General features: G+C 55.1%; 1 protein-coding gene across 1 annotated transcript in view; it reads right to left on the reverse strand.

Moving 5' to 3' along the window:
* LOC137317906 (zinc finger protein 271-like) overlaps positions 1-23,511 on the reverse strand; it is a 42,516-nt gene extending 19,005 nt beyond the window's left edge. The window contains exon 1 of the mRNA XM_067980906.1: positions 1-23,511. This exon is cut by the window's left edge and continues 19,005 nt beyond it. Within this exon, the coding sequence (XP_067837007.1) occupies positions 21,494-23,422 (1,929 nt within the window). The 5' untranslated portion in view covers positions 23,423-23,511 and the 3' untranslated portion in view covers positions 1-21,493.
* Between the last annotated feature and the right edge of the window lie 2,467 nt (positions 23,512-25,978).

Raw genomic sequence — 25,978 nt, forward strand, 5'->3', positions numbered from 1 at the left:
GTAAGGAAGGGGAGATGGGTGGTCAGTGAGGAAGGGGAGTTGGGTGGACAGTGAGGAAGGGGAGTTGATGGTCAGTGAGGGAGGGGAGTTGATGGTCAGTGAGGAAGAGGAGTTGATGGACAATGAGGAAGGGGAGTTGATGGACAGTAAGGAAGTGGAGTTGATGGTCAGTGAGGAAGGGGAGTTGATGGTCAGTGAGGAAGAGGAGTTGATGGTCAGTGAGGAAGAGGAGTTGATGGACAATGAGGAAGCGGAGTTGATGGACAATGAGGAAGTGGAGTTGATGGTCAGTGAGGAAGGGGAGTTGATGGTCAGTGAGGAAGGGGAGTTGATGGTCAGTGAGGAAGAGGAGTTGATAGACAATGAGGAAGGGGAGTTGACAGACAATGAGGAAGGGGAGGTGATGGACAATGAGGAAGGGGAGTTGATGGACAGTGAGGAAGTGGAGTTGATGGTCAGTGAGGAAGTGGAGTTGGGAGCTCAGTGAGGATTGGGGTTTGGTGGTCAGTGAGGAAGGGGAGATGGGTGGACAGTGAGGAAGGGGAGTTGGGTGGACAGTGAGGAAGGGGAGTTGGGTGGACAGTGAGGAATAGGGTTTGGTGGTCAGTGAGGAAGGGGAGATGGGTGGTCAGTGAGGAAGGGGAGTTGATGGTCAGTGAGGAATGGGAGTTCATGGTCAGTGAGGAATGGGAGTTGATGGTCAGTGAGAAAGGGTAGTTGATGGACAGTGAGAAAGGGGAGTTGATGGACAGTGAGAAAGGGGAGTTGATGGACAGTGAGGAAGGGGAGTTGATGGTCAGTGAGGAAGGGAAGTTGGTGGTCAGTGAAGAAAGTGATTTGATGGTCAGTGAAGAAGGGGAGGTGATGGTCAGTGAGGAAGGGGAGTTGATGGGCAGTGCGGAAGGGGAGTTGATGGACAGTGAGGAAGGGGAGTTGGGAGCTCAGTGAGGAATGGGGTTTGGTGGTCAGTGAGGAAGGGGAGTTGATGGTCAGTGAGGAAGGGGAGTTGATGGTCAGTGAGGAAGGGGAGTTGATGGTCAGTGAGGAAGAGGAGTTGGGAGCTCAGTGAGGATTGGGGTTTGGTGGTCAGTGAGGAAGGGGAGATGGGTGGACAGTGAGGAAGGGGAGTTGGGTGGACAGTGAGGAAGGGGAGTTAGGAGCTCAGTGAGGAATGGTGTTTGGTGGTCAGTGTGGAAGGGGAGATGGGTGGTCAGTGAGGAAGGGGAGTTGTGGTCAGTGAGGCAGAGGACTTGGGAGCTCTGTGAGGATTGGGGTTTGGTGGTCAGTGAGGAAGGGGCGATGGGTGGTCAGTGATGAAGGTGAGTTGATGGTAATGAGGAAGGGGAGTTGATGGTCAGTGAGTTGGGGATTTGATGGTCAGTGAAGAAGGGGAGTTGATGCTCAGTGAGGAAGGGGAGTTGATGGTCAGTGAGGAAGGGGAGTTGATGATCAGTGAGGAAGAGGGGTTGGGTGGTCAGTGAGGAAGGGGAGTTGCTGGTCACTTGGGAAGGGGAGTTGATGGACAATGAGGAAGGGGAGTTGATGGTCAGTGAGAAAGGGGAGTTGTGGTCAGTGAGGAAGGGGAGTTGATGGTGAGTGAGGAAGGGGAGTTGATGGACAATGAGGAAGGGGAGTTGATGGACACTGAGAAAGGGGAGTTGATGGACAATGAGGAAGTAGGATTGTTGGTCAGTGAGGAAGGGGAGTTGATGATCAGTGAGGAAGAGGGGTTGGGTGGTCAGTGAGGAAGGGGAGTTGCTGGTCACTTGGGAAGGGGAGTTGATGGACAATGAGGAAGGGGAGTTGATGGTCAGTGAGAAAGGGGAGTTGTGGTCAGTGAGGAAGGGGAGTTGATGGTGAGTGAGGAAGGGGAGTTGATGGTGAGTGAGGAAGGGGAGTTGATGGACAGTGAGAAAGGGGAGTTGATGGACAGTGAGGAAGTGGAGTTGATGGTCAGTAAGGAAGGGGAGTTGATGGACAATGAGGAAGTGGGATTGATGGTCAGTGAGGAAGGGGAGTTGGGAGCTCAGTGAGGAATGGGGTTTGGTGGTCAGTGAGGAAGGGGAGATGGGTGGTCAGTGAGGAAGGGGAGTTGATGGTCAGTGAGGAAGAGGAGTTGGGAGCTCAGTGAGGATTGGGGTTTGGTGGTCAGTGAGGAAGGGGAGATGGGTGGACAGTGAGGAAGGGGAGTTGGGTGGACAGTGAGGAAGGGGAGTTGGGAGCTCAGTGAGGAATGGGGTTTGGTGGTCAGTGAGGAAGGGGAGATGGGTGGTCAGTGAGGAAGGGGAGATGGGTGGTCAGTGAGGAAGGGGAGTTGATGGTCAGTGAGGAAGAGGAGTTGATGGTCAGTGAGGAAGAGGAGTTGGGCGCTTCGTGAGGATTGGGGTTTGGTGGTCAGTGAGGAAGGGGAGATGGGTGGTCAGTGATGAAGGTGAGTTGATGGTCAGTGAGGAAGGGGAGTTGATGGTCAGTGAGGAAGGGGAGTTGATGGACAGTGAGAAAGGGGAGTTGATGGACAGTGAGAAAGGGGAGTTGATGGACAGTGAGTAAGTGGAGTTGATGGTCAGTGAGGAAGGGGAGTTGGTGGTCAGTGAAGAAGGGGATTTGATGGTCAGTGAAGAAGGGGAGTTGATGGTCAGTGAGGAAGGGGAGTTGATGGGCAGTGCGGAAGGGGAGTTGATGGACAGTGAGGAAGGGGAGTTGATGGACAATGAGGAAGGGGAGTTGATGGACAGTGAGGAAGTGGGGTTGATGGTCAGTAAGGAAGGGTAGTTGGGAGCTCAGTGAGGAATGGAGTTTGGTGGTCAGTGAGGAAGGGGAGATGGGTGGTCAGTGAGGAAGGGGAGTTGGGTGGACAGTGAGGAAGGGGAGTTGATGGTCAGTGAGGAAGAGGATTGATGGTCAGTGAGGAAGAGGAGTTGATTTACAATGAGGAAGGGGAGTTGATGGTCAGTAAGGAAGGGGAGTTGGGAGCTCAGTGAGGATTGGGGTTGGGTGGTCAGTGAGGAAGGGGAGATGGGTGGACAGTGAGGAAGGGGAGTTGATGGTCAGTGAGGAAGTGGAGTTGATGGTCAGTGAGGAAGAGGAGTTGGGAGCTCAGTGAGGATTGGGGTTTGGTGGTCAGTGAGGAAGGGGAGATGGGTGGTCAGTGATGAAGGGGAGTTGATGGTAATGAGGAAGGGGAGTTGATGGTCAGTGAGGAAGGGGAGTTGATGGTCAGTGAGGAAGGGGAGTTTATGGTCAGTGAGGAAGGGGAGTTGATGGAGAGTGAGAAAGGGGAGTTGATGGACAGTGAGGAAGGGGAGTTGATGGACAGTGAGGAAGGGGAGTTGATGGACAGTGAGGAAGGGGAGTTGATGGACAGTGAGGAAGGGGAGTTGGGAGCTCAGTGAGGATTGGGGTTTGGTGGTCAGTGAGGAAGGGGAGATGGGTGGACAGTGAGGAAGGGGAGTTGGGTGGACAGTGAGGAAGGGGAGTTGGGTGGACTGTGAGGAAGGGGAGTTGGGAGCTCAGTGAGGAATGGTGTTTGGTGGTCAGTGAGGAAGGGGAGATGGGTGGTCAGTGAGTAGGGGATTTGATGGTCAGTGAAGAAGGGGAGTTGATGCTCAGTGAGGAAGGGGAGTTGATGGTCAGTGAGGAAGGGGAGTTGATGATCAGTGAGGAAGAGGGGTTGGGTGGTCAGTGAGGAAGGGGAGTTGCTGGTCACTTGGGAAGGGGAGTTGATGGACAATGAGGAAGGGGAGTTGATGGTCAGTGAGAAAGGGGAGTTGTGGTCAGTGAGGAAGGGGAGTTGATGGTGAGTGAGGAAGGGGAGTTGATGGACAATGAGGAAGGGGAGTTGATGGACAATGAGGAAGTAGGATTGTTGGTCAGTGAGGAAGGGGAGTTGATGATCAGTGAGGAAGAGGGGTTGGGTGGTCAGTGAGGAAGGGGAGTTGCTGGTCACTTGGGAAGGGGAGTTGATGGACAATGAGGAAGGGGAGTTGATGGTCAGTGAGAAAGGGGAGTTGTGGTCAGTGAGGAAGGGGAGTTGATGGTGAGTGAGGAAGGGGAGTTGATGGTGAGTGAGGAAGGGGAGTTGATGGACAGTGAGAAAGGGGAGTTGATGGACAGTGAGGAAGTGGAGTTGATGGTCAGTAAGGAAGGGGAGTTGATGGACAATGAGGAAGTGGGATTGATGGTCAGTGAGGAAGGGGAGTTGGGAGCTCAGTGAGGAATGGGGTTTGGTGGTCAGTGAGGAAGGGGAGATGGGTGGTCAGTGAGGAAGGGGAGTTGATGGTCAGTGAGGAAGAGGAGTTGGGAGCTCAGTGAGGATTGGGGTTTGGTGGTCAGTGAGGAAGGGGAGATGGGTGGACAGTGAGGAAGGGGAGTTGGGTGGACAGTGAGGAAGGGGAGTTGGGAGCTCAGTGAGGAATGGGGTTTGGTGGTCAGTGAGGAAGGGGAGATGGGTGGTCAGTGAGGAAGGGGAGTTGATGGTCAGTGAGGAAGAGGAGTTGATGGTCAGTGAGGAAGAGGAGTTGGGTGCTTCGTGAGGATTGGGGTTTGGTGGTCAGTGAGGAAGGGGAGATGGGTGGTCAGTGATGAAGGTGAGTTGATGGTCAGTGAGGAAGGGGAGTTGATGATCAGTGAGGAAGGGGAGTTGATGGTCAGTGAGGAAGGGGAGTTGATGGACAGTGAGAAAGGGGAGTTGATGGACAGTGAGTAAGTGGAGTTGATGGTCAGTGAGGAAGGGGAGTTGGTGGTCAGTGAAGAAGGGGATTTGATGGTCAGTGAAGAAGGGGAGTTGATGGTCAGTGAGGAAGGGGAGTTGATGGGCAGTGCGGAAGGGGAGTTGATGGACAGTGAGGAAGGGGAGTTGATGGACAATGAGGAAGGGGAGTTGATGGACAGTGAGGAAGTGGGGTTGATGGTCAGTAAGGAAGGGGAGTTGGGAGCTCAGTGAGGAATGGAGTTTGGTGGTCAGTGAGGAAGGGGAGATGGGTGGTCAGTGAGGAAGGGGAGTTGGGTGGACAGTGAGGAAGGGGAGTTGATGGTCAGTGAGGAAGAGGATTGATGGTCAGTGAGGAAGAGGAGTTGATTTACAATGAGGAAGGGGAGTTGATGGTCAGTAAGGAAGGGGAGTTGGGAGCTCAGTGAGGATTGGGGTTGGGTGGTCAGTGAGGAAGGGGAGATGGGTGGACAGTGAGGAAGGGGAGTTGGGTGGACAGTGAGGAAGGGGAGTTGGGAGTTCAGTGAGGAATGGGGTTTGGTGGTCAGTGAGGAAGGGGAGATGGGTGGTCAGTGAGGAAGGGGAGTTGATGGTCAGTGAGGAAGTGGAGTTGATGGTCAGTGAGGAAGAGGAGTTGGGAGCTCAGTGAGGATTGGGGTTTGGTGGTCAGCGAGGAAGGGGAGATGGGTGGTCAGTGATGAAGGGGAGTTGATGGTAATGAGGAAGGGGAGTTGATGGTCAGTGAGGAAGGGGAGTTGATGGTCAGTGAGGAAGGGGAGTTTATGGTCAGTGAGGAAGGGGAGTTGATGGAGAGTGAGAAAGGGGAGTTGATGGACAGTGAGGAAGGGGAGTTGATGGACAGTGAGGAAGGGGAGTTGATGGACAGTGAGGAAGGGGAGTTGATGGACAGTGAGGAAGGGGAGTTGGGAGCTCAGTGAGGATTGGGGTTTGGTGGTCAGTGAGGAAGGGGAGATGGGTGGACAGTGAGGAAGGGGAGTTGGGTGGACAGTGAGGAAGGGGAGTTGGGTGGACTGTGAGGAAGGGGAGTTGGGAGCTCAGTGAGGAATGGTGTTTGGTGGTCAGTGAGGAAGGGGAGATGGGTGGTCAGTGAGGAAGGGGAGTTGATGGTCAGTGAGGAAGAGGACTTGGGAGCTCTGTGAGGATTGGGGTTTGGTGGTCAGTGAGGAACGGGCGATGGGTGGTCAGTGATGAAGGGGAGTTGATGGTAATGAGGAAGGGGAGTTGATGGTCAGTGAAGAAGGGGAGTTGATGGTCAGTGAGTAGGGGATTTGATGGTCAGTGAGGAAGGGGAGTTGATGGACAATGAGGAAGGGGAGTTGATGGACAGTGAGAAAGGGGAGTTGATGGACAGTGAGGAAGTGGAGTTGATGGTCAGTAAGGAAGGGGAGTTGATGGACAATGAGGAAGTGGGATTGATGGTCAGTGAGGAAGGGGAGTTGGGAGCTCAGTGAGGAATGGGGTTTGGTGGTGAGTGAGGAAGGGGAGATGGGTGGTCAGTGAGGAAGGGGAGTTGATGGTCAGTGAGGAAGAGGAGTTGGGAGCTCAGTGAGCATTGGGGTTTGGTGGTCAGTGAGGAAGGGGAGATGGGTGGACAGTGAGGAAGGGGAGTTGGGTGGACAGTGAGGAAGGGGAGTTGGGTGGACAGTGAGGAAGGGGAGTTGGGAGCTCAGTGAGGAATGGGGTTTGGTGGTCAGTGAGGAAGGGGAGATGGGTGGTCAGTGAGGAAGGGGAGTTGATGGTCAGTGAGGAAGGGGAGTTGATGGTCAGTGAGGAAGAGGAGTTGGGAGCTTCGTGAGGATTGGGGTTTGGTGGTCAGTGAGGAAGGGGAGATGGGTGGTCAGTGATGAAGGTGAGTTGATGGTCAGTGAGGAAGGGGAGTTGATGATCAGTGAGGAAGGGGAGTTGATGGTCAGTGAGGAAGGGGAGTTGATGGACAGTGAGAAAGGGGAGTTGATGGACAGTGAGTAAGTGGAGTTGATGGTCAGTGAGGAAGGGGAGTTGGTGGTCAGTGAAGAAGGGGAGTTGGTGGTCAGTGAAGAAGGGGATTTGGTGGTCAGTGAAGAATGGAAGTTGATGGTCAGTGAGGAAGGGGAGTTGATGGGCAGTGCGGAAGGGGAGTTGATGGACAATGAGGAAGGGGAGTTGATGGACAGTGAGGAAGTCGGGTTGATGGTCAGTAAGGAAGGGGAGTTGGGAGCTCAGTGAGGAATTGGGTTTGGTGGTCAGTGAGGAAGGGGAGATGGGTGGTCAGTGAGGAAGGGGAGTTGGGTGGACAGTGAGGAAGGGGAGTTGATGGTCAGTGAGGAAGAGGATTGATGGTCAGTGAGGAAGAGGAGTTGATGGACAATGAGGAAGGGGAGTTGATGGTCAGTAAGGAAGGGGAGTTCGGAGCTCAGTGAGGATTGGGGTTTGGTGGTCAGTGAGGAAGGGGAGATGGGTGGACAGTGAGGAAGGGGAGTTGGGTGGACAGTGAGGAAGGGGAGTTGGGAGTTCAGTGAGGAATGGGGTTTGGTGGTCAGTGAGGAAGGGGAGATGGGTGGTCAGTGAGGAAGGGGAGTTGATGGTCAGTGAGGAAGTGGAGTTGATGGTCAGTGATGAAGGGGAGTTGATGGTAATGAGGAAGGGGAGTTGATGGTCAGTGAGGAAGGGGAGTTGATGGTCAGTGAGGAAGGGGAGTTCATGGTCAGTGAGGAAGGGGAGTTTATGGTCAGTGAGGAAGGGGAGTTGATGGAGAGTGAGAAAGGGGAGTTGATGAACAGTGAGGAAGGGGAGTTGATGGACAGTGAGGAAGGGGAGTTGATAGACAGTGAGGAAGGGGAGTTGGTGGTCAGTGAAGAAGGGGATTTGATGGTCAGTGAAGAAGGGGATTTGATGGTCAGTGAAGAAGGGGAGTTGATGGTCAGTGAGGAAGAGGAGTTAATTGTCAGTGAGGAAGAGGAGTTGATGGACAATGAGGAAGGGGAGTTGACGGACAATGAGGAAGGGGAGTTGATGGACAGTGAGGAAGTGGAGTTGATGGTCAGTGAGGAAGGGGAGTTGGGAGCTCAGTGAGGAATGGGGTTTGGTGGTCAGTGAGGAAGGGGAGATGGGTGGTCAGTGAGGAAGGGGAGTTGATGGTCAGTGAGGAAGGGGAGTTGATGGTCAGTGAGGAAGGGGAGTTGATGGTCAGTGAGGATTGTGGTTTGGTGGTCAGTAAGGAAGGGGAGATGGGTGGTTGGTGAGGAAGAGGAGTTGATGGCCGGTGAGGAAGGGGAGTTGATGGCCGGTGAGGAAGGGGAGTTGATGGCCGGTGAGGAAGGGGAGTTGATGGCCGGTGAGGAAGGGGAGTTGATGGCCGGTGAGGAAGGGGAGTTGATGGCCGGTGAGGAAGGGGAGTTGCTGGTAAGTGAGGAAGGGGAGTTGATGGTCAGTGAGGAAGGGGAGTTGGGTGGTTTGTGAGGAAGGGGAGTTGCTGGTCAGTGAGGAAGGGGAGTTGATGGACAATGAGGAAGGGGAGTTGATGGACAATGAGGAAGGGGATTTGGGAGCTCAGTGATGAATGGGGTTTGGTGGTCAGTGAGGAAGGGGTGATGGGTGGTCAGTGAGGAATGGGAGTTGATGGACAATGAGGAAGGGGAGTTGATGGTCAGTGAGGAAGAGGAGTTGGGAGCTCAGTGAGGATTGGGGTTTGGTGGTCAGTGAGGAAGGGGAGTTGGGTGGACAGTGAGGAAGGGGAGTTGGGTGGACAGTGAGGAAGGGGAGTTGGGAGCTCAGTGAGGAATGGTGTTTGGTGGTCAGTGAGGAAGGGGAGATGGGTGGTCAGTGAGGAAGGGGAGTTGGGTGGACAGTGAGGAAGGGGAGTTGATGGTCAGTGAGGAAGAGGATTGATGGTCAGTGAGGAAGAGGAGTTGATGGACAATGAGGAAGGGGAGTTGATGGTCAGTAAGGAAGGGGAGTTGGGAGCTCAGTGAGGATTGGTGTTGGGTGGTCAGTGAGGAAGGTGAGATGGGTGGACAGTGAGGAAGGGGAGTTGGGTGGACAGTGAGGAAGGGGAGTTGGGAGTTCAGTGAGGAATGGGGTTTGGTGGTCAGTGAGGAAGGGGAGATGGGTGGTCAGTGCGGAAGGGGAGTTGATGGACAATGAGGAAGGGGAGTTGATGGACAGTGAGGAAGTCGGGTTGATGGTCAGTAAGGAAGGGGAGTTGGGAGCTCAGTGAGGAATTGGGTTTGGTGGTCAGTGAGGAAGGGGAGATGGGTGGTCAGTGAGGAAGGGGAGTTGGGTGGACAGTGAGGAAGGGGAGTTGATGGTCAGTGAGGAAGAGGATTGATGGTCAGTGAGGAAGAGGAGTTGATGGACAATGAGGAAGGGGAGTTGATGGTCAGTAAGGAAGGGGAGTTCGGAGCTCAGTGAGGATTGGGGTTTGGTGGTCAGTGAGGAAGGGGAGATGGGTGGACAGTGAGGAAGGGGAGTTGGGTGGACAGTGAGGAAGGGGAGTTGGGAGTTCAGTGAGGAATGGGGTTTGGTGGTCAGTGAGGAAGGGGAGATGGGTGGTCAGTGAGGAAGGGGAGTTGATGGTCAGTGAGGAAGTGGAGTTGATGGTCAGTGATGAAGGGGAGTTGATGGTAATGAGGAAGGGGAGTTGATGGTCAGTGAGGAAGGGGAGTTGATGGTCAGTGAGGAAGGGGAGTTCATGGTCAGTGAGGAAGGGGAGTTTATGGTCAGTGAGGAAGGGGAGTTGATGGAGAGTGAGAAAGGGGAGTTGATGAACAGTGAGGAAGGGGAGTTGATGGACAGTGAGGAAGGGGAGTTGATAGACAGTGAGGAAGGGGAGTTGGTGGTCAGTGAAGAAGGGGATTTGATGGTCAGTGAAGAAGGGGATTTGATGGTCAGTGAAGAAGGGGAGTTGATGGTCAGTGAGGAAGAGGAGTTAATTGTCAGTGAGGAAGAGGAGTTGATGGACAATGAGGAAGGGGAGTTGACGGACAATGAGGAAGGGGAGTTGATGGACAGTGAGGAAGTGGAGTTGATGGTCAGTGAGGAAGGGGAGTTGGGAGCTCAGTGAGGAATGGGGTTTGGTGGTCAGTGAGGAAGGGGAGATGGGTGGTCAGTGAGGAAGGGGAGTTGATGGTCAGTGAGGAAGGGGAGTTGATGGTCAGTGAGGAAGGGGAGTTGATGGTCAGTGAGGATTGTGGTTTGGTGGTCAGTAAGGAAGGGGAGATGGGTGGTTGGTGAGGAAGAGGAGTTGATGGCCGGTGAGGAAGGGGAGTTGATGGCCGGTGAGGAAGGGGAGTTGATGGCCGGTGAGGAAGGGGAGTTGATGGCCGGTGAGGAAGGGGAGTTGATGGCCGGTGAGGAAGGGGAGTTGATGGCCGGTGAGGAAGGGGAGTTGCTGGTAAGTGAGGAAGGGGAGTTGATGGTCAGTGAGGAAGGGGAGTTGGGTGGTTTGTGAGGAAGGGGAGTTGCTGGTCAGTGAGGAAGGGGAGTTGATGGACAATGAGGAAGGGGAGTTGATGGACAATGAGGAAGGGGATTTGGGAGCTCAGTGATGAATGGGGTTTGGTGGTCAGTGAGGAAGGGGTGATGGGTGGTCAGTGAGGAATGGGAGTTGATGGACAATGAGGAAGGGGAGTTGATGGTCAGTGAGGAAGAGGAGTTGGGAGCTCAGTGAGGATTGGGGTTTGGTGGTCAGTGAGGAAGGGGAGTTGGGTGGACAGTGAGGAAGGGGAGTTGGGTGGACAGTGAGGAAGGGGAGTTGGGAGCTCAGTGAGGAATGGTGTTTGGTGGTCAGTGAGGAAGGGGAGATGGGTGGTCAGTGAGGAAGGGGAGTTGGGTGGACAGTGAGGAAGGGGAGTTGATGGTCAGTGAGGAAGAGGATTGATGGTCAGTGAGGAAGAGGAGTTGATGGACAATGAGGAAGGGGAGTTGATGGTCAGTAAGGAAGGGGAGTTGGGAGCTCAGTGAGGATTGGTGTTGGGTGGTCAGTGAGGAAGGTGAGATGGGTGGACAGTGAGGAAGGGGAGTTGGGTGGACAGTGAGGAAGGGGAGTTGGGAGTTCAGTGAGGAATGGGGTTTGGTGGTCAGTGAGGAAGGGGAGATGGGTGGTCAGTGAGGAAGGGGAGTTGATGGTCAGTGAGGAAGTGGAGTTGATGGTCAGTGAGGAAGAGGAGTTGGGAGCTCTGAGGATTGGGGTTTGGTGGTCAGTGAGGAAGGGGAGATGGGTGGTCAGTGATGAAGGGGAGTTGATGGTAATGAGGAAGGGGAGTTGATGGTCAGTGAGGAAGGGGAGTTGATGGTCAGTGAGGAAGGGGAGTTTATGGTCAGTGAGGAAGGGGAGTTGATGGAGAGTGAGAAAGGGGAGTTGATGGACAGTGAGGAAGGGGAGTTGATGGACAGTGAGGAAGGGGAGTTGATGGACAGTGAGGAAGGGGAGTTGATGGACAGTGAGGAAGGGGAGTTGGGTGCTCAGTGAGGATTGGGGTTTGGTGGTCAGTGAGGAAGGGGAGATGGGTGGACAGTGAGGAAGGGGAGTTGGGTGGACAGTGAGGAAGGGGAGTTGGGAGCTCAGTGAGGAATGGTGTTTGGTGGTCAGTGAGGAAGGGGAGATGGGTGGTCAGTGAGGAAGGGGAGTTGTGGTCAGTGAGGCAGAGGACTTGGGAGCTCTGTGAGGATTGGGGTTTGGTGGTCAGTGAGGAAGGGGCGATGGGTGGTCAGTGAGGAAGGGGAGTTGATGGTCAGTGAAGAAGGGGAGTTGATGGTCAGTGAGTAGGGGATTTGATGGTCAGTGAGGAAGGGGAGTTGATGGACAATGAGGAAGGGGAGTTGATGGACAGTGAGAAAGGGGAGTTGATGGACAGTGAGGAAGTGGAGTTGATGGTCAGTAAGGAAGGGGAGTTGATGGACAATGAGGAAGTGGGATTGATGGTCAGTGAGGAAGGGGAGTTGGGAGCTCAGTGAGGAATGGGGTTTGGTGGTCAGTGAGGAAGGGGAGATGGGTGGACAGTGAGGAAGGGGAGTTGGGTGGACAGTGAGGAAGGGGAGTTGGGAGCTCAGTGAGGAATGGGGTTTGGTGGTCAGTGAGGAAGGGGAGATGGGTGGTCAGTGAGGAAGGGGAGTTGATGGTCAGTGAGGAAGGGGAGTTGATGGTCAGTGAGGAAGAGGAGTTGGGAGCTTCGTGAGGATTGGGGTTTGGTGGTCAGTGAGGAAGGGGAGATGGGTGGTCAGTGATGAAGGTGAGTTGATGGTCAGTGAGGAAGGGGAGTTGATGGTCAGTGAGGAAGGGGAGTTGATGGACAGTGAGAAAGGGGAGTTGATGGACAGTGAGAAAGGGGAGTTGATGGACAGTGAGTAAGTGGAGTTGATGGTCAGTGAGGAAGGGGAGTTGGTGGTCAGTGAAGAAGAGGATTTGATGGTCAGTGAAGAAGGGAAGTTGATGGTCAGTGAGGAAGGGGAGTTGATGGGCAGTGCAGAAGGGGAGTTGATGAACAGTGAGGAAGGGGAGTTGATGGACAATGAGGAAGGGGAGTTGATGGACAGTGAGGAAGTGGGGTTGATGGTCAGTAAGGAAGGGGAGTTGGGAGCTCAGTGAGGAATGGGGTTTGGTGGTCAGTGAGGAAGGGGGGATGGGTGGTCAGTGAGGACGGGGAGTTGGGTGGACAGTGAGGAAGGGGAGTTGATGGTCAGTGAGGAAGAGGATTGATGGTCAGTGAGGAAGAGGAGTTGATGGACAATGAGGAAGGGGAGTTGATGGTCAGTAAGGAAGGGGAGTTCGGAGCTCAGTGAGGATTGGGGTTTGGTGGTCAGTGAGGAAGGGGAGATGGGTGGACAGTGAGGAAGGGGAGTTGGGTGGACAGTGAGGAAGGGGAGTTGGGAGTTCAGTGAGGAATGGGGTTTGGTGGTCAGTGAGGAAGGGGAGATGGGTGGTCAGTGAGGAAGGGGAGTTGATGGTCAGTGAGGAAGTGGAGTTGATGGTCAGTGAGGAAGAGGAGTTGGGAGCTCAGTGAGGATTGGGGTTTGCTGGTCAGTGAGGAAGGGGAGATGGGTGGTCAGTGATGAAGGGGAGTTGATGGTAATGAGGAAGGGGAGTTGATGGTCAGTGAGGAAGGGGAGTTGATGGTCAGTGAGGAAGGGGAGTTCATGGTCAGTGAGGATGGGGAGTTTATGGTCAGTGAGGAAGGGGAGTTGATGGAGAGTGAGAAAGGGGAGTTGGTGGTCAAAGAAGAAGGGGATTTGATGGTCAGTGAAGAAGGGGATTTGATGGTCAGTGAAGAAGGGGAGTTGATGGTCAGTGAGGAAGAGGAGTTAATTGTCAGTGAGGAAGAGGAGTTGATGGACAATGAGGAAGGGGAGTTGACGGACAATGAGGAAGGGGAGTTGATGGACAGTGAGGAAGTGGAGTTGATGGTCAGTGAGGAAGGGGAGATGGGTGGTCAGTGAGGAATGGGAGTTGATGGTCAGTGAGGAAGGGGAGTTGATGGTCAGTGAGGAAGGGGAGTTGATGGTCAGTGAGGATTGTGGTTTGGTGGTCAGTGAGGAAGGGGAGATGGGTGGTTGGTGAGGAAGAGGAGTTGATGGCCGGTGAGGAAGGGGAGTTGATGGCCGGTGAGGAAGGGGAGTTGATGGCCGGTGAGGAAGGGGAGTTGATGGCCGGTGAGGAAGGGGAGTTGATGGCCGGTGAGGAAGGGGAGTTGATGGCCGGTGAGGAAGGGGAGTTGATGGCCGGTGAGGAAGGGGAGTTGCTGGTAAGTGAGGAAGGGGAGTTGATGGTCAGTGAAGAAGAGGAGTTGGGAGCTTCGTGAGGATTGGGGTTTGGTGGTCAGTGAGGAAGGGGAGATGGGTGGTCAGTGATGAAGGTGAGTTGATGGTCAGTGAGGAAGGGGAGTTTATGATCAGTGAGGAAGGGGAGTTGATGGTCAGTGAGGAAGGGGAGTTGATGGTCAGTGAGGAAGGGGAGTTGATGGACAGTGAGAAAGGGGAGTTGATTGACAGTGAGAAAGGGGAGTTGATGGACAGTGAGTAAGTGGAGTTGATGGTCAGTGAGGAAGGGGAGTTGGTGGTCAGTGAAGAAGGGGATTTGATGGTCAGTGAAGAAGGGGAGTTGATGGTCAGTGACGAAGGGGAGTTGATGGGCAGTGCGGAAGGGGAGTTGATGGACAGTGAGGAAGGGGAGTTGATGGACAATGAGGAAGGGGAGTTGATGGACAGTGAGGAAGTGGGGTTGATGGTCAGTAAAGAAGGGGAGTTGGGAGCTCAGTGAGGAATGGGGTTTGGTGGTCAGTGAGGAAGGGGAGTTGATGGTCAGTGAGGAAGGGGAGTTGGGTGGACAGTGAGGAAGGGGAGTTGATGGTCAGTGAGGAAGAGGATTGATGGTCAGTGAGGAAGAGGAGTTGATGGACAATGAGGAAGGGGAGTTGATGGTCAGTAAGGAAGGGGAGTTGGGAGCTCAGTGAGGATTGGGGTTTGGTGGTCAGTGAGGAAGGGGAGATGGGTGGACAGTGAGGAAGGGCAGTTGGGTGGACAGTGAGGAAGGGGAGTTGGGTGGACAGTGAGGAAGGGGAGTTGGGAGCTCAGTGAGGAATGGGGTTTGGTGGTCAGTGAGGAAGGGGAGATGGGTGGTCAGTGAGGAAGGGGAGTTGATGGTCAGTGAGGAAGTGGAGTTGATGGTCAGTGAGGAAGAGGAGTTGGGAGCTCAGTGAGGATTGGGGTTTGGTGGTCAGTGAGGAAGGGGAGATGGGTGGTCAGTGATGAAGGGGACTTGATGGTAATGAGGAAGGGGAGTTGATGGTCAGTGAGGAAGGGGAGTTCATGGTCAGTGAGGAAGGGGAGTTTATGGTCAGTGAGGAAGGGGAGTTGATGGAGAGTGAGAAAGGGGAGTTGATGGACAGTGAGGAAGGGGAGTTGATGGACAGTGAGGAAGGGGAGTTGGTGGTCAGTGAGGAAGAGGAGTTAATTGTCAGTGAGGAAGTGGAGTTTTTGGACAATGAGGAAGGGGAGTTGACGGACAATGAGGAAGGGAAGTTGATGGACAGTGAGGAAGTGGAGTTGATGGTCATTGAGGAAGGGGAGTTGATGGACAGTGAGGAAGGGGAGTTGATGGTCAGTGAGGAAGGGGAGTTGATGGTCAGTGAGGAAGAGGAGTTGGGAGCTCAGTGAGGATTGTGGTTTGGTGGTCAGTGAGGAAGGGGAGATGGGTGGTCGGTGAGGAAGAGGAGTTGATGGCCGGTGAGGAAGGGGAGTTGATGGCCGGTGAGGAAGGGGAGTTGATGGCCGGTGAGGAAGGGGAGTTGATGGCCGGTGAGGAAGGGGAGTTGATGGCCGGTGAGGAAGGGGAGTTGATGGCCGGTGAGGAAGGGGAGTTGGGTGGTTTGTGAGGAAGGGGAGTTGCTGGTCAGTGAGGAAGGGGAGTTGATTGGCAATGAGGAAGGGGAGTTGATGGACAATGAGGAAGGGGATTTGGGAGCTCAGTGATGAATGGGGTTTGGTGGTCAGTGAGGAAGGGGTGATGGGTGATCAGTGAGGAAGGGGAGTTGGGTGGACAGTGAGGAAGGGGAGTTGATGGACAATGAGGAAGGGGAGTTGATGGACAATGAGGAAGGGGAGTTGATGGTCAGTGAGGAAGAGGAGTTGGGTGGAGAGTGAGGAAGGGGAGATGATGGCCGGTGAGGAAGGGGAGTTGATGGCCGGTGAGGAAGGGGAGTTGATGGCCGGTGAGGAAGGGGAGTTGATGGCCGGTGAGGAAGGGGAGTTGATGGCCAGTGAGGAAGGGGAGTTGATGGTCAGTGAGGAAGGGGAGTTGATGGCCGGTGAGGAAGGGGAGTTGGGTGGTCACTGAGGAAGGGGAATTGCTCGTCAGTGAGGGAGGGGAGTTGTTGTTAACTGAGGAAGGGGAGTTGATGGACAATGACGAAGGGGAGTTGACGGTCAGTGAAGAAGGGGAGTTGATGGTCAGTGATGAAGGGGAGTTGATGGTCAGTGAGGAAGGGGAGTTGGGTGGACAGTGAGGAAGGGGAGTTGATGGTCAGTGAGGAAGGGGAGTTGGGTGGACAGTGAGGAAGGGGAGTTGATGGCCGGTGTGAAAGTGGAGTTGATGGCCAGTGTGGAAGGACAGTTGATGGTCAGTGAGGAAGGGGAGTTGATGGTCAGTGAGGAAGGGGAGTTGGGTGGTCAGTGAGGAAGGGGAGTTGGGTGGACAGTGAGGAAGGGGAGTTGATGATCAGTGAGGAAGTGGTGTTGCTGGTCACTGAGGTAGAGGAGTTGGGTGGAGAGTGAGGAAGGGGAGTTGATGGACAGTGAGGAAGTGGAGTTGATGGTCAGTAAGGAAGGGGAGTTGGGAGCTCAGTGAGGAATGGGGTTTGGTGGTCAGTGAGGAAGGGGAGATGGGTGGTCAGTGAGGAAGGGGAGTTGATGGTCAGTGAGGAAGGGGAGATGGGTGGTCAGTGAGGAAGGGGAGTTGATGGTCAGTGAGGAAGGGGAGTTGATGGTCAGTGAGGAAGGGGAGTTGATGGTCAGTGAGGAAGGGGAGTTGATGGTCAGCGAGGAAGAGGAGTTGGGAGCTCAGTGAGGATTGGGGTTTGGTGGACAGTGAGGAAGGGGAGTTGGGAGCTCAGTGAGGAATGGTGTTTGGTGGTCAGTGAGGAAGGGGAGATGGGTGGTCAGTGAGGAAGGGGAGTTGTGGTCAGTGAGGCAGAGGACTTGGGAGCTCTGTGAGGATTGGGGTTTGGTGGTCAGTGAGGAAGGGGCGATGGGTGGTCAGTGATGAAGGGGAGTTGATGGTAATGAGGAAGGGGAGTTGATGGTCAGTGAAGAAGGGGAGTTGATGGTCAGTGAGTAGGGGATTTGATGGTCAGTAAAGAAGGGGAGTTGATGCTCAGTGAGGAAGGGGAGTTGATGGTCAGTGAGGAAGGGGAGTTGATGATCAGTGAGGAAGAGGGGTTGGGTGGTCAGTGAGGAAGGGGAGTTGCTGGTCACTTGGGAAGGGGAGTTGATGGACAATGAGGAAGGGGAGTTGATGGTCAGTGAGAAAGGGGAGTTGTGGTCAGTGAGGAAGGGGAGTTGATGGTGAGTGAGGAAGGGGAGTTGATGGACAATGAGGAAGGGGAGTTGGGCGGTCAGTGAGGAAGGGGAGTTGATGGTCAGTGAGGAAGGGGAGTTGTGATCAGTGAGGAAGGGGATTTGATGGTCAGTGAAGAAGGGGAGTTGATGGTCAGTGAGGAAGGGGAGTTGGTGGTCAGTGAAGAAGGTGATTTGATGGTCAGTGAAGAAGGGGAGTTGATGGTCAGTGAGGAAGAGGAGTTGATGGTCAGTGAAGAAGGGGAGTTGTGATCAGTGAGGAAGGGGATTTGATGGTCAGTGAAGAAGGGGAGTTGATGGTCAGTGAGGAAGGGGAGTTGGTGGTCAGTGAAGAAGGTGATTTGATGGTCAGTGAAGAAGGGGAGTTGATGGTCAGTGAGGAAGAGGAGTTGATGGTCAGTGAGGAAGAGGAGTTGATGGTCAGTGAGGAAGAGGAGTTGATGGACAATGAGGATGGGGAGTTGATGGACAATGAGGAAGGGGAGTTGATGGACAGTGAGGAAGTGGAGTTGATGGTCAGTGAGGAAGGGGAGTTGGGAGCTCAGTGAGGAATGGGGTTTGGTGGTCAGTGAGGAAGGGGAGATGGGTGGTCAGTGAGGAAGGGGAGTTGATGGTCAGTGAGGAAGGGGAGTTGATGGTCAGTGAGGAAGAGGAGTTGGGAGCTCAGTGAGGATTGTGGTTTGGTGGTCAGTGAGGAAGGGGAGATGGGTGGACAGTGAGGAAGGGGAGTTGGGTGGACAGTGAGGAAGGGGAGTTGGGTGGACAGTGAGGAAGAGGAGTTGATGGCCGGTGAGGAAGTGGAGTTGATGGCTGGTGAGGAAGGGGAGTTGATGGTCAGTGAGGAAGGGGAGTTGATGGTCAGTGAGGAAGAGGAGTTGATGGCCGGTGAGGAAGGGGAGTTGATGGCTGGTGAGGAAGGGGAGTTGATGGTCGGTGAGGAAGGGGAGTTGATGGCCGGTGAGGAAGGGGAGTTGGGTGGTCAGTGAGGAAGGGGAATTGGGTGGTCAGTGAGGAAGGCGAGTTGCTAGTCAGTGAGGAAGGGGAGTTGTTGTTAACTGAGGTAGGGGAGTTGATGGACAATGACGAAGGGGAGTTTACGGTCAGTGAAGAAGGGGAGTTGATGGACAATGAGGAAGTGGAGTTGGGAACTCAGTGATGAATGGGGTTTGGTGGTCAGTGAGGAAGGGGTGATGGGTGGTCAGTGAGGAAGGGGAGTTGATGGACAATGAGGAAGGGGAGTTGATGGTCAGTGAGGAAGAGGAGTTGGGTGGAGAGTGAGGAAGGGGAGATGATGGCCGGTGAGGTCGGGGAGTTGATGGCCGGTGAGGAAGGGGAGTTGATGGCCGGTGAGGAAGGGGAGTTGATGGCCGGTGAGGAAGGGGAGTTGATGGCCAGTGAGGAAGGGGAGTTGATGGCCGGTGAGGAAGGGGAGTTGGGTGGTCAGTGAGGAAGGGGAATTGGGTGGTCAGTGAGGAAGGCGAATTGCTAGTCAGTGAGGAAGGGGAGTTGTTGTTAACTGAGGTAGGGGAGTTGATGGACAATGACGAAGGGGAGTTGACGGTCAGTGAAGAAGGGGTGTTGGGTGGACAGTGAGGAAGGGGAGTTGATGGTCAGTGAGGAAGGGGAGTTGATGGTCAGTGAGTAAGGGGAGTTGATGGTCAGTGAGGAAGGGGAGTTGGGTGGTCAGTGAGGAAGGGGAGTTGGGTGGACAGTAAGGAAGGGGAGTTGATGGTCAGTGAGGAAGGGGAGTTGATGGTCAGTGAGGAAGGGGAGTTGATGGTCAGTGAGGAAGACGAGTTGATGGCCGGTGAGGAAGGGGAGTTGATGGCTGGTGAGGAAGGGGAGTTGATGGTCAGTGAGGAAGGGGAGTTGATGGTCGGTGAGGAAGGGAGTTGCTGGTAAGTGAGGAAGGGGAGTTGATGGTCAGTGAGGAAGGGGAGTTGGGTGGTCAGTGAGGAAGGGGAGTTGGTGGACAGTGAGGAAGGGGAGTTGCTGGTCAGTGAGGAATTGGAGTTGATGGACAATGAGGAAGGGGAGTTGATGGACAATGAGGAAGGGGAGTTGATGGACAATGAGGAAGTGGAGTTGGGAACTCAGTGATGAATGGGGTTTGGTGGTCAGTGAGGAAGGGGTGATGGGTGGTCAGTGAGGAAGGGGAGTTGATGGACAATGAGGAAGGGGAGTTGATGGTCAGTGAGGAAGAGGAGTTGGGTGGAGAGTGAGGAAGGGGAGATGATGGCCGGTGAGGAAGGGGAGTTGATGGCCGGTGAGGAAGGGGAGTTGATGGCCGGTGAGGAAGGGGAGTTGATGGCCAGTGAGGAAGGGGAGTTGGGTGGTCAGTGAGGAAGGGGAGTTGGGTGGTCAGTGAGGAAGGGGAATTGGGTGGTCAGTGAGGAAGGCGAATTGCTAGTCAGTGAGGAAGGGGAGTTGTTGTTAACTGAGGAAGGGGAGTTGATGGACAATGACGAAGGGGAGTTGACGGTCAGTGAAGAAGGGGTGTTGGGTGGACAGTGAGGAAGGGGAGTTGATGGTCAGTGAGTAAGGGGAGTTGATGGTCAGTGAGGAAGGGGAGTTGGGTGGTCAGTGAGGAAGGGGAGTTGGGTGGACAGTAAGGAAGGGGAGTTGATGGTCAGTGAGGGAGGGGAGTTGATGGTCAGTGAGGAAGGGGAGTTGATGGTCAGTGAGGAAGGGGAGTTGATGGTCAGTGAGGAAGAGGAGTTGGGTGGAGAGTGAGGAAGGGGAGTTGATGGTCGGTGAGGAAGGGGAGATGATGGCCAGTGAGGAAGGGGAGTTGATGGTCAGTGAGGAAGGGGAGTTGATGGTCAGTGAGGAAGGGGAGTTGATGGTCAGTGAGGAAGGGGAGTTGATGGTCAGTGAGGAAGAGGAGTTGGGTGGTCAGTGAGGAAGGGGAGTTGGGTGGACAGTGAGGAAGGGGAGTTGATGGCCGGTGTGAAAGGGGAGTTGATGGTCAGTGCGGAAGGGGAGTTGATGGTCAGTGAGGAAGGGGAGTTGATGGTCAGTGAGTAAGGGGAGTTGATGGTCAGTGAGGAAGGGGAGTTGATGATCAGTGAGGAAGGGGAGTTGTTGGTCAGTGAGGAAGGGGAGTTGATGATCAGTGAGGAAGTGGTGTTGCTGGTCAGTGAGGATGGGGAGTTGATGGACAGTGCGGAAGGGGAGTTGATGATCAGTGAGGAAGGGGAGTTGGGTGGACAGTGAGGAAGGGGAGTTGATGGTCAGTGAGGAAGGGGAGTTGATGGTCAGTGAGGAAGGGGAGTTGGGTGGTCAGTGTGGAAGGGGAGTTGGGTGGACAGTGAGGAAGGGGAGTTGCTGGTCAGTGAGGAAGGGGAGTTGCTGGTCAGTGAGGAAGGGGAGTTGATGGACAGTGAGGAAGGGGAGTTGGGAGCTCAGTGATGAATGGGGTTTGGTGGTCAGTGAGGAAGGGGAGTTGATGGTCGGTGAGGAAGGGGAGTTGGGTGGTCAGTGAGGAAGTGGACTTGGCTGGACAGTGCTGAAGGGGAGCTAATGGCCAGTGTGGAAGGGGAGTTGATGGTCAGTGAGGAAGGGGAGTTGATGGTCAGTGAGGAAGAGGAGTTGATGGTCAGTGAGGAAGAGGAGTTGATGGTCAGTGAGGAAGGGGAGTTGGGTGGACAGTGAGGAAGGCGAATTGGTTGGTCAGTGAGGAAGGGGAGTTCGGTGGTGAGTGAGGAAGGGGAGTTGACGGTCAGTGAGGAAGGGGAGTTGACGGTCATTGAGGAAGGGGAGTTGACGGTCAGTGAGGAAGGGGAGTTGACGGTCAGTGAGGAAGGGGAGTTGATGGTCAGTGAGGAAGGGGAGTTGATGGTCAGTGAGGAAGGGGAGTTGATGGTCAGTGAGGAAGGGGAGTTGATGGTCAGTGAGGAAGAGGAGTTGATGGTCAGTGAGGAAGGAGGTGTTGGGTGGACAGTGAGGAAGGGGAGTTGATGGTCAGTGAGGAAGGGGAGTTGATGGTCAGTGAGGAAGGGGAGTTGGGTGGACAGTGAGGAAGGCGAATTGGGTGGTCAGTGAGGAAGGGGAGTTCGGTGGTGAGTGAGGAAGGGGAGTTGACGGTCAGTGAGGAAGGGGAGTTGACGGTCAGTGAGGAAGGGGAGTTGATGGTCAGTGAGGAAGGGGAGTTGATGGTCAGTGAGGAAGGGGAGTTGATGGTCAGTGAGGAAGGGGAGTTGGGTGGTCAGTGACGAAGGGGAGTTGGGTGGTCAGTGAGGAAGGGGTGTTGATGGTCAGTGAGGAAGGGGTGTTGATGGTCAGTAAGGAAGGGGAGTTGGGCGGTCAGTGAGGAAGGGGAGTTGATGGTCAGTGAGGAAGGGGAGTTGATGGTCAGTGAGGAAGGGGAGTTGATGGTCAGTGAGGAAGGGGAGTTGATGGTCAGTGAGGAAGGGGAGTTGGGTGGTCAGTGAGGAAGGGGAGTTGATGGTCAGTGAGGAAGGGGAGTTGATGGTCAGTGAGGAAGGGGAGTTGGGTGGTCAGTGAGGAAGGGGAGTTGATGGTCAGTGAGGAAGGGGAGTTGGGTGGTCAGTGAGGAAGGGGAGTTGGGTGGTCAGTGAGGAAGGGGAGTTGGGTGGTCAGTATGGAAGGGGAGTTGATGGTCAGTGAGGAAGGGGAGTTGATGGTCAGTGAGGAAGGGGAGTTGATGGTCAGTGAGGAAGGGGAGTTGATGGTCAGTGAGGAAGGTTTTGCAGTGGGCTAAGATTTCGGGGACTTGCCTCCAGCGTGGCTGCGCTGGTGTTTCAGGAGGGTGGAGGAGTGAGTATAGCTCTTTTCGCAGGACGAGCACTGGTAGGGTTTTTCTCGCGTGTGAATGCGTTCGTGCACCGATAGGTGAGACAGCTGAGTAAAGTTCTTCTCACACAAGGGGCATTTAAAGGGCTTCTCGCCAGTGTGTATGCGCAGATGAACCGAAAGTGAAAAGGACTGGGTGAAACTCTTCTGGCAGAACGAACACCTGTACGGTTTCTCTCCAGTGTGAATGCGCTGGTGTTTGGAAAGCGAGGATGATTCTGTGAAGCTCTTCTCACAGACGATGCACTGGAAGGGTTTCTCCCCCGTGTGAAGGCGATAATGGTTTAAAAGATTACTGGATTTAGTGAACGTCTTTCCACAGATTGAACAGGGGAAAGGCTTCTGCCCACAGTGAAAGCGTTGATGTTCTGAAAGGGAAGAGGACGTGGTAAAGGTCTTTTCGCAAAGAGAACAAGCAAACGGCTTCTGTCCAGCATGAACACGTTGGTGCTGTGAGAAAGAAGCCAGGTTCGTGAAGGTTTTCTGGCAGACCGAACACTCAAAGAGCTTCTGCCTGGTGTGGATCCGCTGGTGCTTTGAAAGAGAGGATGAGTCAGTGAAGCTCTTCTCACAGTACTTGCAATGGAACGGTTTCTCACCAGTGTGGATACGCTGATGCACAGCGAGGTTAGAAGAATGAGTGAACAGCTTCTCACATACAAGACATTTGAAAGGTTTCTCCCCCGTGTGAATCCGCTTATGGACGGAAAGGGAAGCTGACTGAGTGAAAGTCTTCTGACAGAAGGAGCACTGGTATGGCTTCTCCCCAGAGTGGATGCGTTGGTGTCTGGAAAGAGAGGACAACAAGGAGAAGTTCTTCAAACAAACCGTACAGTGGAAGGGCTTCTCTCCGCTGTGAATCAGCTGGTGATTTAAAAGGTTTGTCGAGGAAGCAAAAGTCTTCCCACAAACCAGACACCAGAAACGTTTCTCCCCAGTGTGGATCCGCTGGTGTTTGGAGAGAGAGGAGGAATCAGTGAAGCTTTTCTCACAGAAGGTGCAATGAAAAGGTTTCTCTCCGGTGTGGATACGCTGATGGTTCAGGAGGGAAGAGGAGTGAGTGAAGCTCTTCTGGCAGACGAAACATTTGAAAGGCTTTTCCCCGGTGTGGATGCGCTGATGGACTGAGAGTGAAGATGACTGAGTGAAGGTTTTGCTGCAGAAGGAGCAGCGAAAAGGCTTGTCCTTGCAGTGAAGACAATGATGATTTGAGAGTGAGGACATTTTGGTAAACTTCCCCTCGCAGAAGGCACACTGGAAAGATTCGTTTCCTGAGTGATTCAGGCAGTTCAACGATGTTGCAGAGGGCTTGAGTTTCTCCACGGCGTGAGTTCCTTGGTGTTTCGATAACACGGAGATTTCAGCAAAAGTCTTTGGGCAAACAGGACTCTGTAAAGTTTTATCCCCCATTTGAACATGGTTATGTTTTACAAGGTCAACTGACTGAGTCAATGTCGTTTGACAGACTAAACACAGGAGCTGTATCTCAGCATGAGCACACAGATGTTTACAAACGGAAGGCAAATCACTGAACATTTGTCCACAGACATTGCACAGGATAAAGTCCACTCCAGCAAGTCCCCTCCCCTCACTGCAAGGCTGCCCACATAAATCAGATTCAACAGTCTCCTCACAAGGCTCACGTTTGCAAGGTGTCAGCAACACCTGGGCTGGAGAACCGGCTGCAATCTGGGAGGATCCAGCCGCAATCCCGTTGCACTGACTGGCCCCGTGGCTGTCCTGCATCTGATGATATTGGACACGATTTGAGGACGTGGCAAGACAGCTCTCGGTGAGTAGGTGTGCTTTCTGATCCATTTCAACATCCTCCATCAGAACTTTAACACAAATGTCTTCACCAACTAGTACCACGTTCACCAGTGACGAATGTGCCCGTTCCTCGAGCTTTGATAACGTTTCACACGATGCTTCCATGTCTTTCTCCTGATAAAAATAATAGGACATCTTAGGATGTTCATTCACATGGAAATCTCCTCAATTTGTTCATCTTTCCGATGTTCTTCTCCCTTTCACCTGACTGGGGAACATTTGCACAGACACCTCACCCCATGGCAATTCATCATGGGCGACCCGAGTGTTGCAAACTGTATAGCTGTGGAGGACATGGTCAATACAACGGGTCCTGTCCACAATCAGTGTCCATACAGCACGCCCCACACCCCCACCCGAGTCCCCCCGCAACCCCCACCCGAGTCCCCCCGCACCCCCACCCGAGTCCCCCCGCACCCCCACCCGAGTCCCCCCGCACCCCCACCCGAGTCCCCCCGCACCCCCACCCGAATCCCTCCGCACCCCACCCGAGTCCCCCCGCACCCCCACCCGAGTCACCCCGCACCCCCACCCAAAAACCCCGCACCCCCACCCGAATCCCCCGCACCCCCACCCGAGTCCCCCCGCACCCCCACCCGAGTCCCCCCGCACCCCCACCCAAAAACCCCACACCCCCACCCGAATCCCTCCGCACCCCCACCCGAGTCTCCCCGCACCCCCACCCGAATCCCCCGCACCCCCACCCGAATCCCCCGCACCCCCACCCGAATCCCCCGCACCCCCACCCGAATCCCCCGCACCCCCACCCGAATCCCCCGCACCCCCACCCGAATCCCCCGCACCCCCACCCAAAATCCCCACACCCACACCCAAAAACCCCACACCCCCACCCGAATCCCCCCGCACCCCACTCGAATCCCCAGCACCCCCACCCAAAATCCCCCCGCACCCCACTCGAATCACCCCACCCCCACCCAAAAGACCCGCATCCCCACTTGAATCCCCCCGCACCCCCACTCGAATGCCCCCGCGCCCCCACCCAAAAACCCCACACCTCCACTCGAATCCCCCAAAAACCCCACCCAAATCCTCCCCACACCCCCACTCAAATCCCCCCCACACCCCCACTCGAATCCCCCCCACACCCCCACTCGAATCCCCCCCACACCCCCACTCGAATCCCCCCCACACGCCCACTCGAATCCCCCGCACCCCCACCCAAAAATTCCACACCCCCACCCAAAAACCCCTCACCCCCACTCAAATCCCCCCGCACCCCCACCCAAATCCTCCCCATACCCCCACTTGAATCCCACGCACCCCCACTCGAATCCCCCGCACCCCAACTCGAATCCCCCCCGCACCCCCACCCAAAAACACCACAGCCCCACTCTCATCCCCCCGCACCCCCACCCAAATCCCCCCGCACCCCCACCCAAATCCTCACCACACGCCCACTTGAATCCCCTGCACCCCCATTCGAAACCCCCGCACCCCGACCCAAAAACCCCACACCCCCACCCGAATCCCCCGCACCCCCACCCAAAAACCCCACACCCCCACCTGAATCCCTCACACCTCACCCCCAGCCGAAAACCCCACCCCCACCCGAATCCTCCGCACCCCTACTCGAATCCCCCGCACCCCCACCCGAATCCCCCGCACCCCCACCCGAATCCCCCGCACCCCCACCCGAATCCCCCGCACCCCAACTCGAAACCCCCGCACCCCAACTCGAATCCCCCGCACCCCAACTCGAATCCCCCGCACCCCAACTCGAATCCCCCGCACCCCAACTCGAATCCCCCGCACCCCAACTCGAATCCCCCGCACCCACAACCAAAAACCCCACACCCCCACTCGAATCCCCCCGCACCCCCACCCAAATTCTCCCCACACCCCCACTCGTATCCCCTGCACCCCCACTCGAATCCCATGCAACCCCACCCAAAAACCCCACACCCCCACTCGAATCTCCCGCACCCCCACTCGAATCCACCAGACCCCCACCCGAATCTCCCCGTGCCCCCAATTGAAAACCTGATCACCCACACCCGAATCCTCCTTCAAACCACTTTGTGCAGGCGGGCCCCCATCGCTCCATTCCCCCATCCGAAAACCCCCTCACCCCGACAGCGGCCCGTGCAAGGAGAAAACCGAAACCCCCACAGTATTATCGGTCGCTCCGTGGCCAGGAGGCCCCGGTCTCCTCACCTCCCCGGCTCTCTCCCTCATTCCCCGGCTCTCTCCCTCATTCCCAGTCTCCTCACCTCCCCGGCTCTCTCCCTCATTCCCAGTCTCCTCACCACCCCGGCTCTCTCCCTCATTCCCCGGCTCTCTCCCTCAGTCCCAGTCTCCTCACCTCCCCGGCTCTCTCCCTCATTCCCAGTCTCCTCACCTCCCCGGCTCTCTCCCTCATTCCCCGGCTCTCTCCCTCATTCCCAGTCTCCTCACCACCCCGGCTCTCTCCCTCATTCCCCGGCTCTCTCCCTCAGTCCCAGTCTCCTCACCTCCCCGGCTCTCTCCCTCATTCCCAGTCTCCTCACCTCCCCGGCTCTCTCCCTCATTCCCCGGCTCTCTCCCTCATTCCCAGTCTCC

The sequence above is a fragment of the Heptranchias perlo genome, unplaced genomic scaffold (assembly GCF_035084215.1).
Source record: "Heptranchias perlo isolate sHepPer1 unplaced genomic scaffold, sHepPer1.hap1 HAP1_SCAFFOLD_64, whole genome shotgun sequence".
In the NCBI taxonomy this organism is placed as follows: domain Eukaryota; kingdom Metazoa; phylum Chordata; class Chondrichthyes; order Hexanchiformes; family Hexanchidae; genus Heptranchias; species Heptranchias perlo.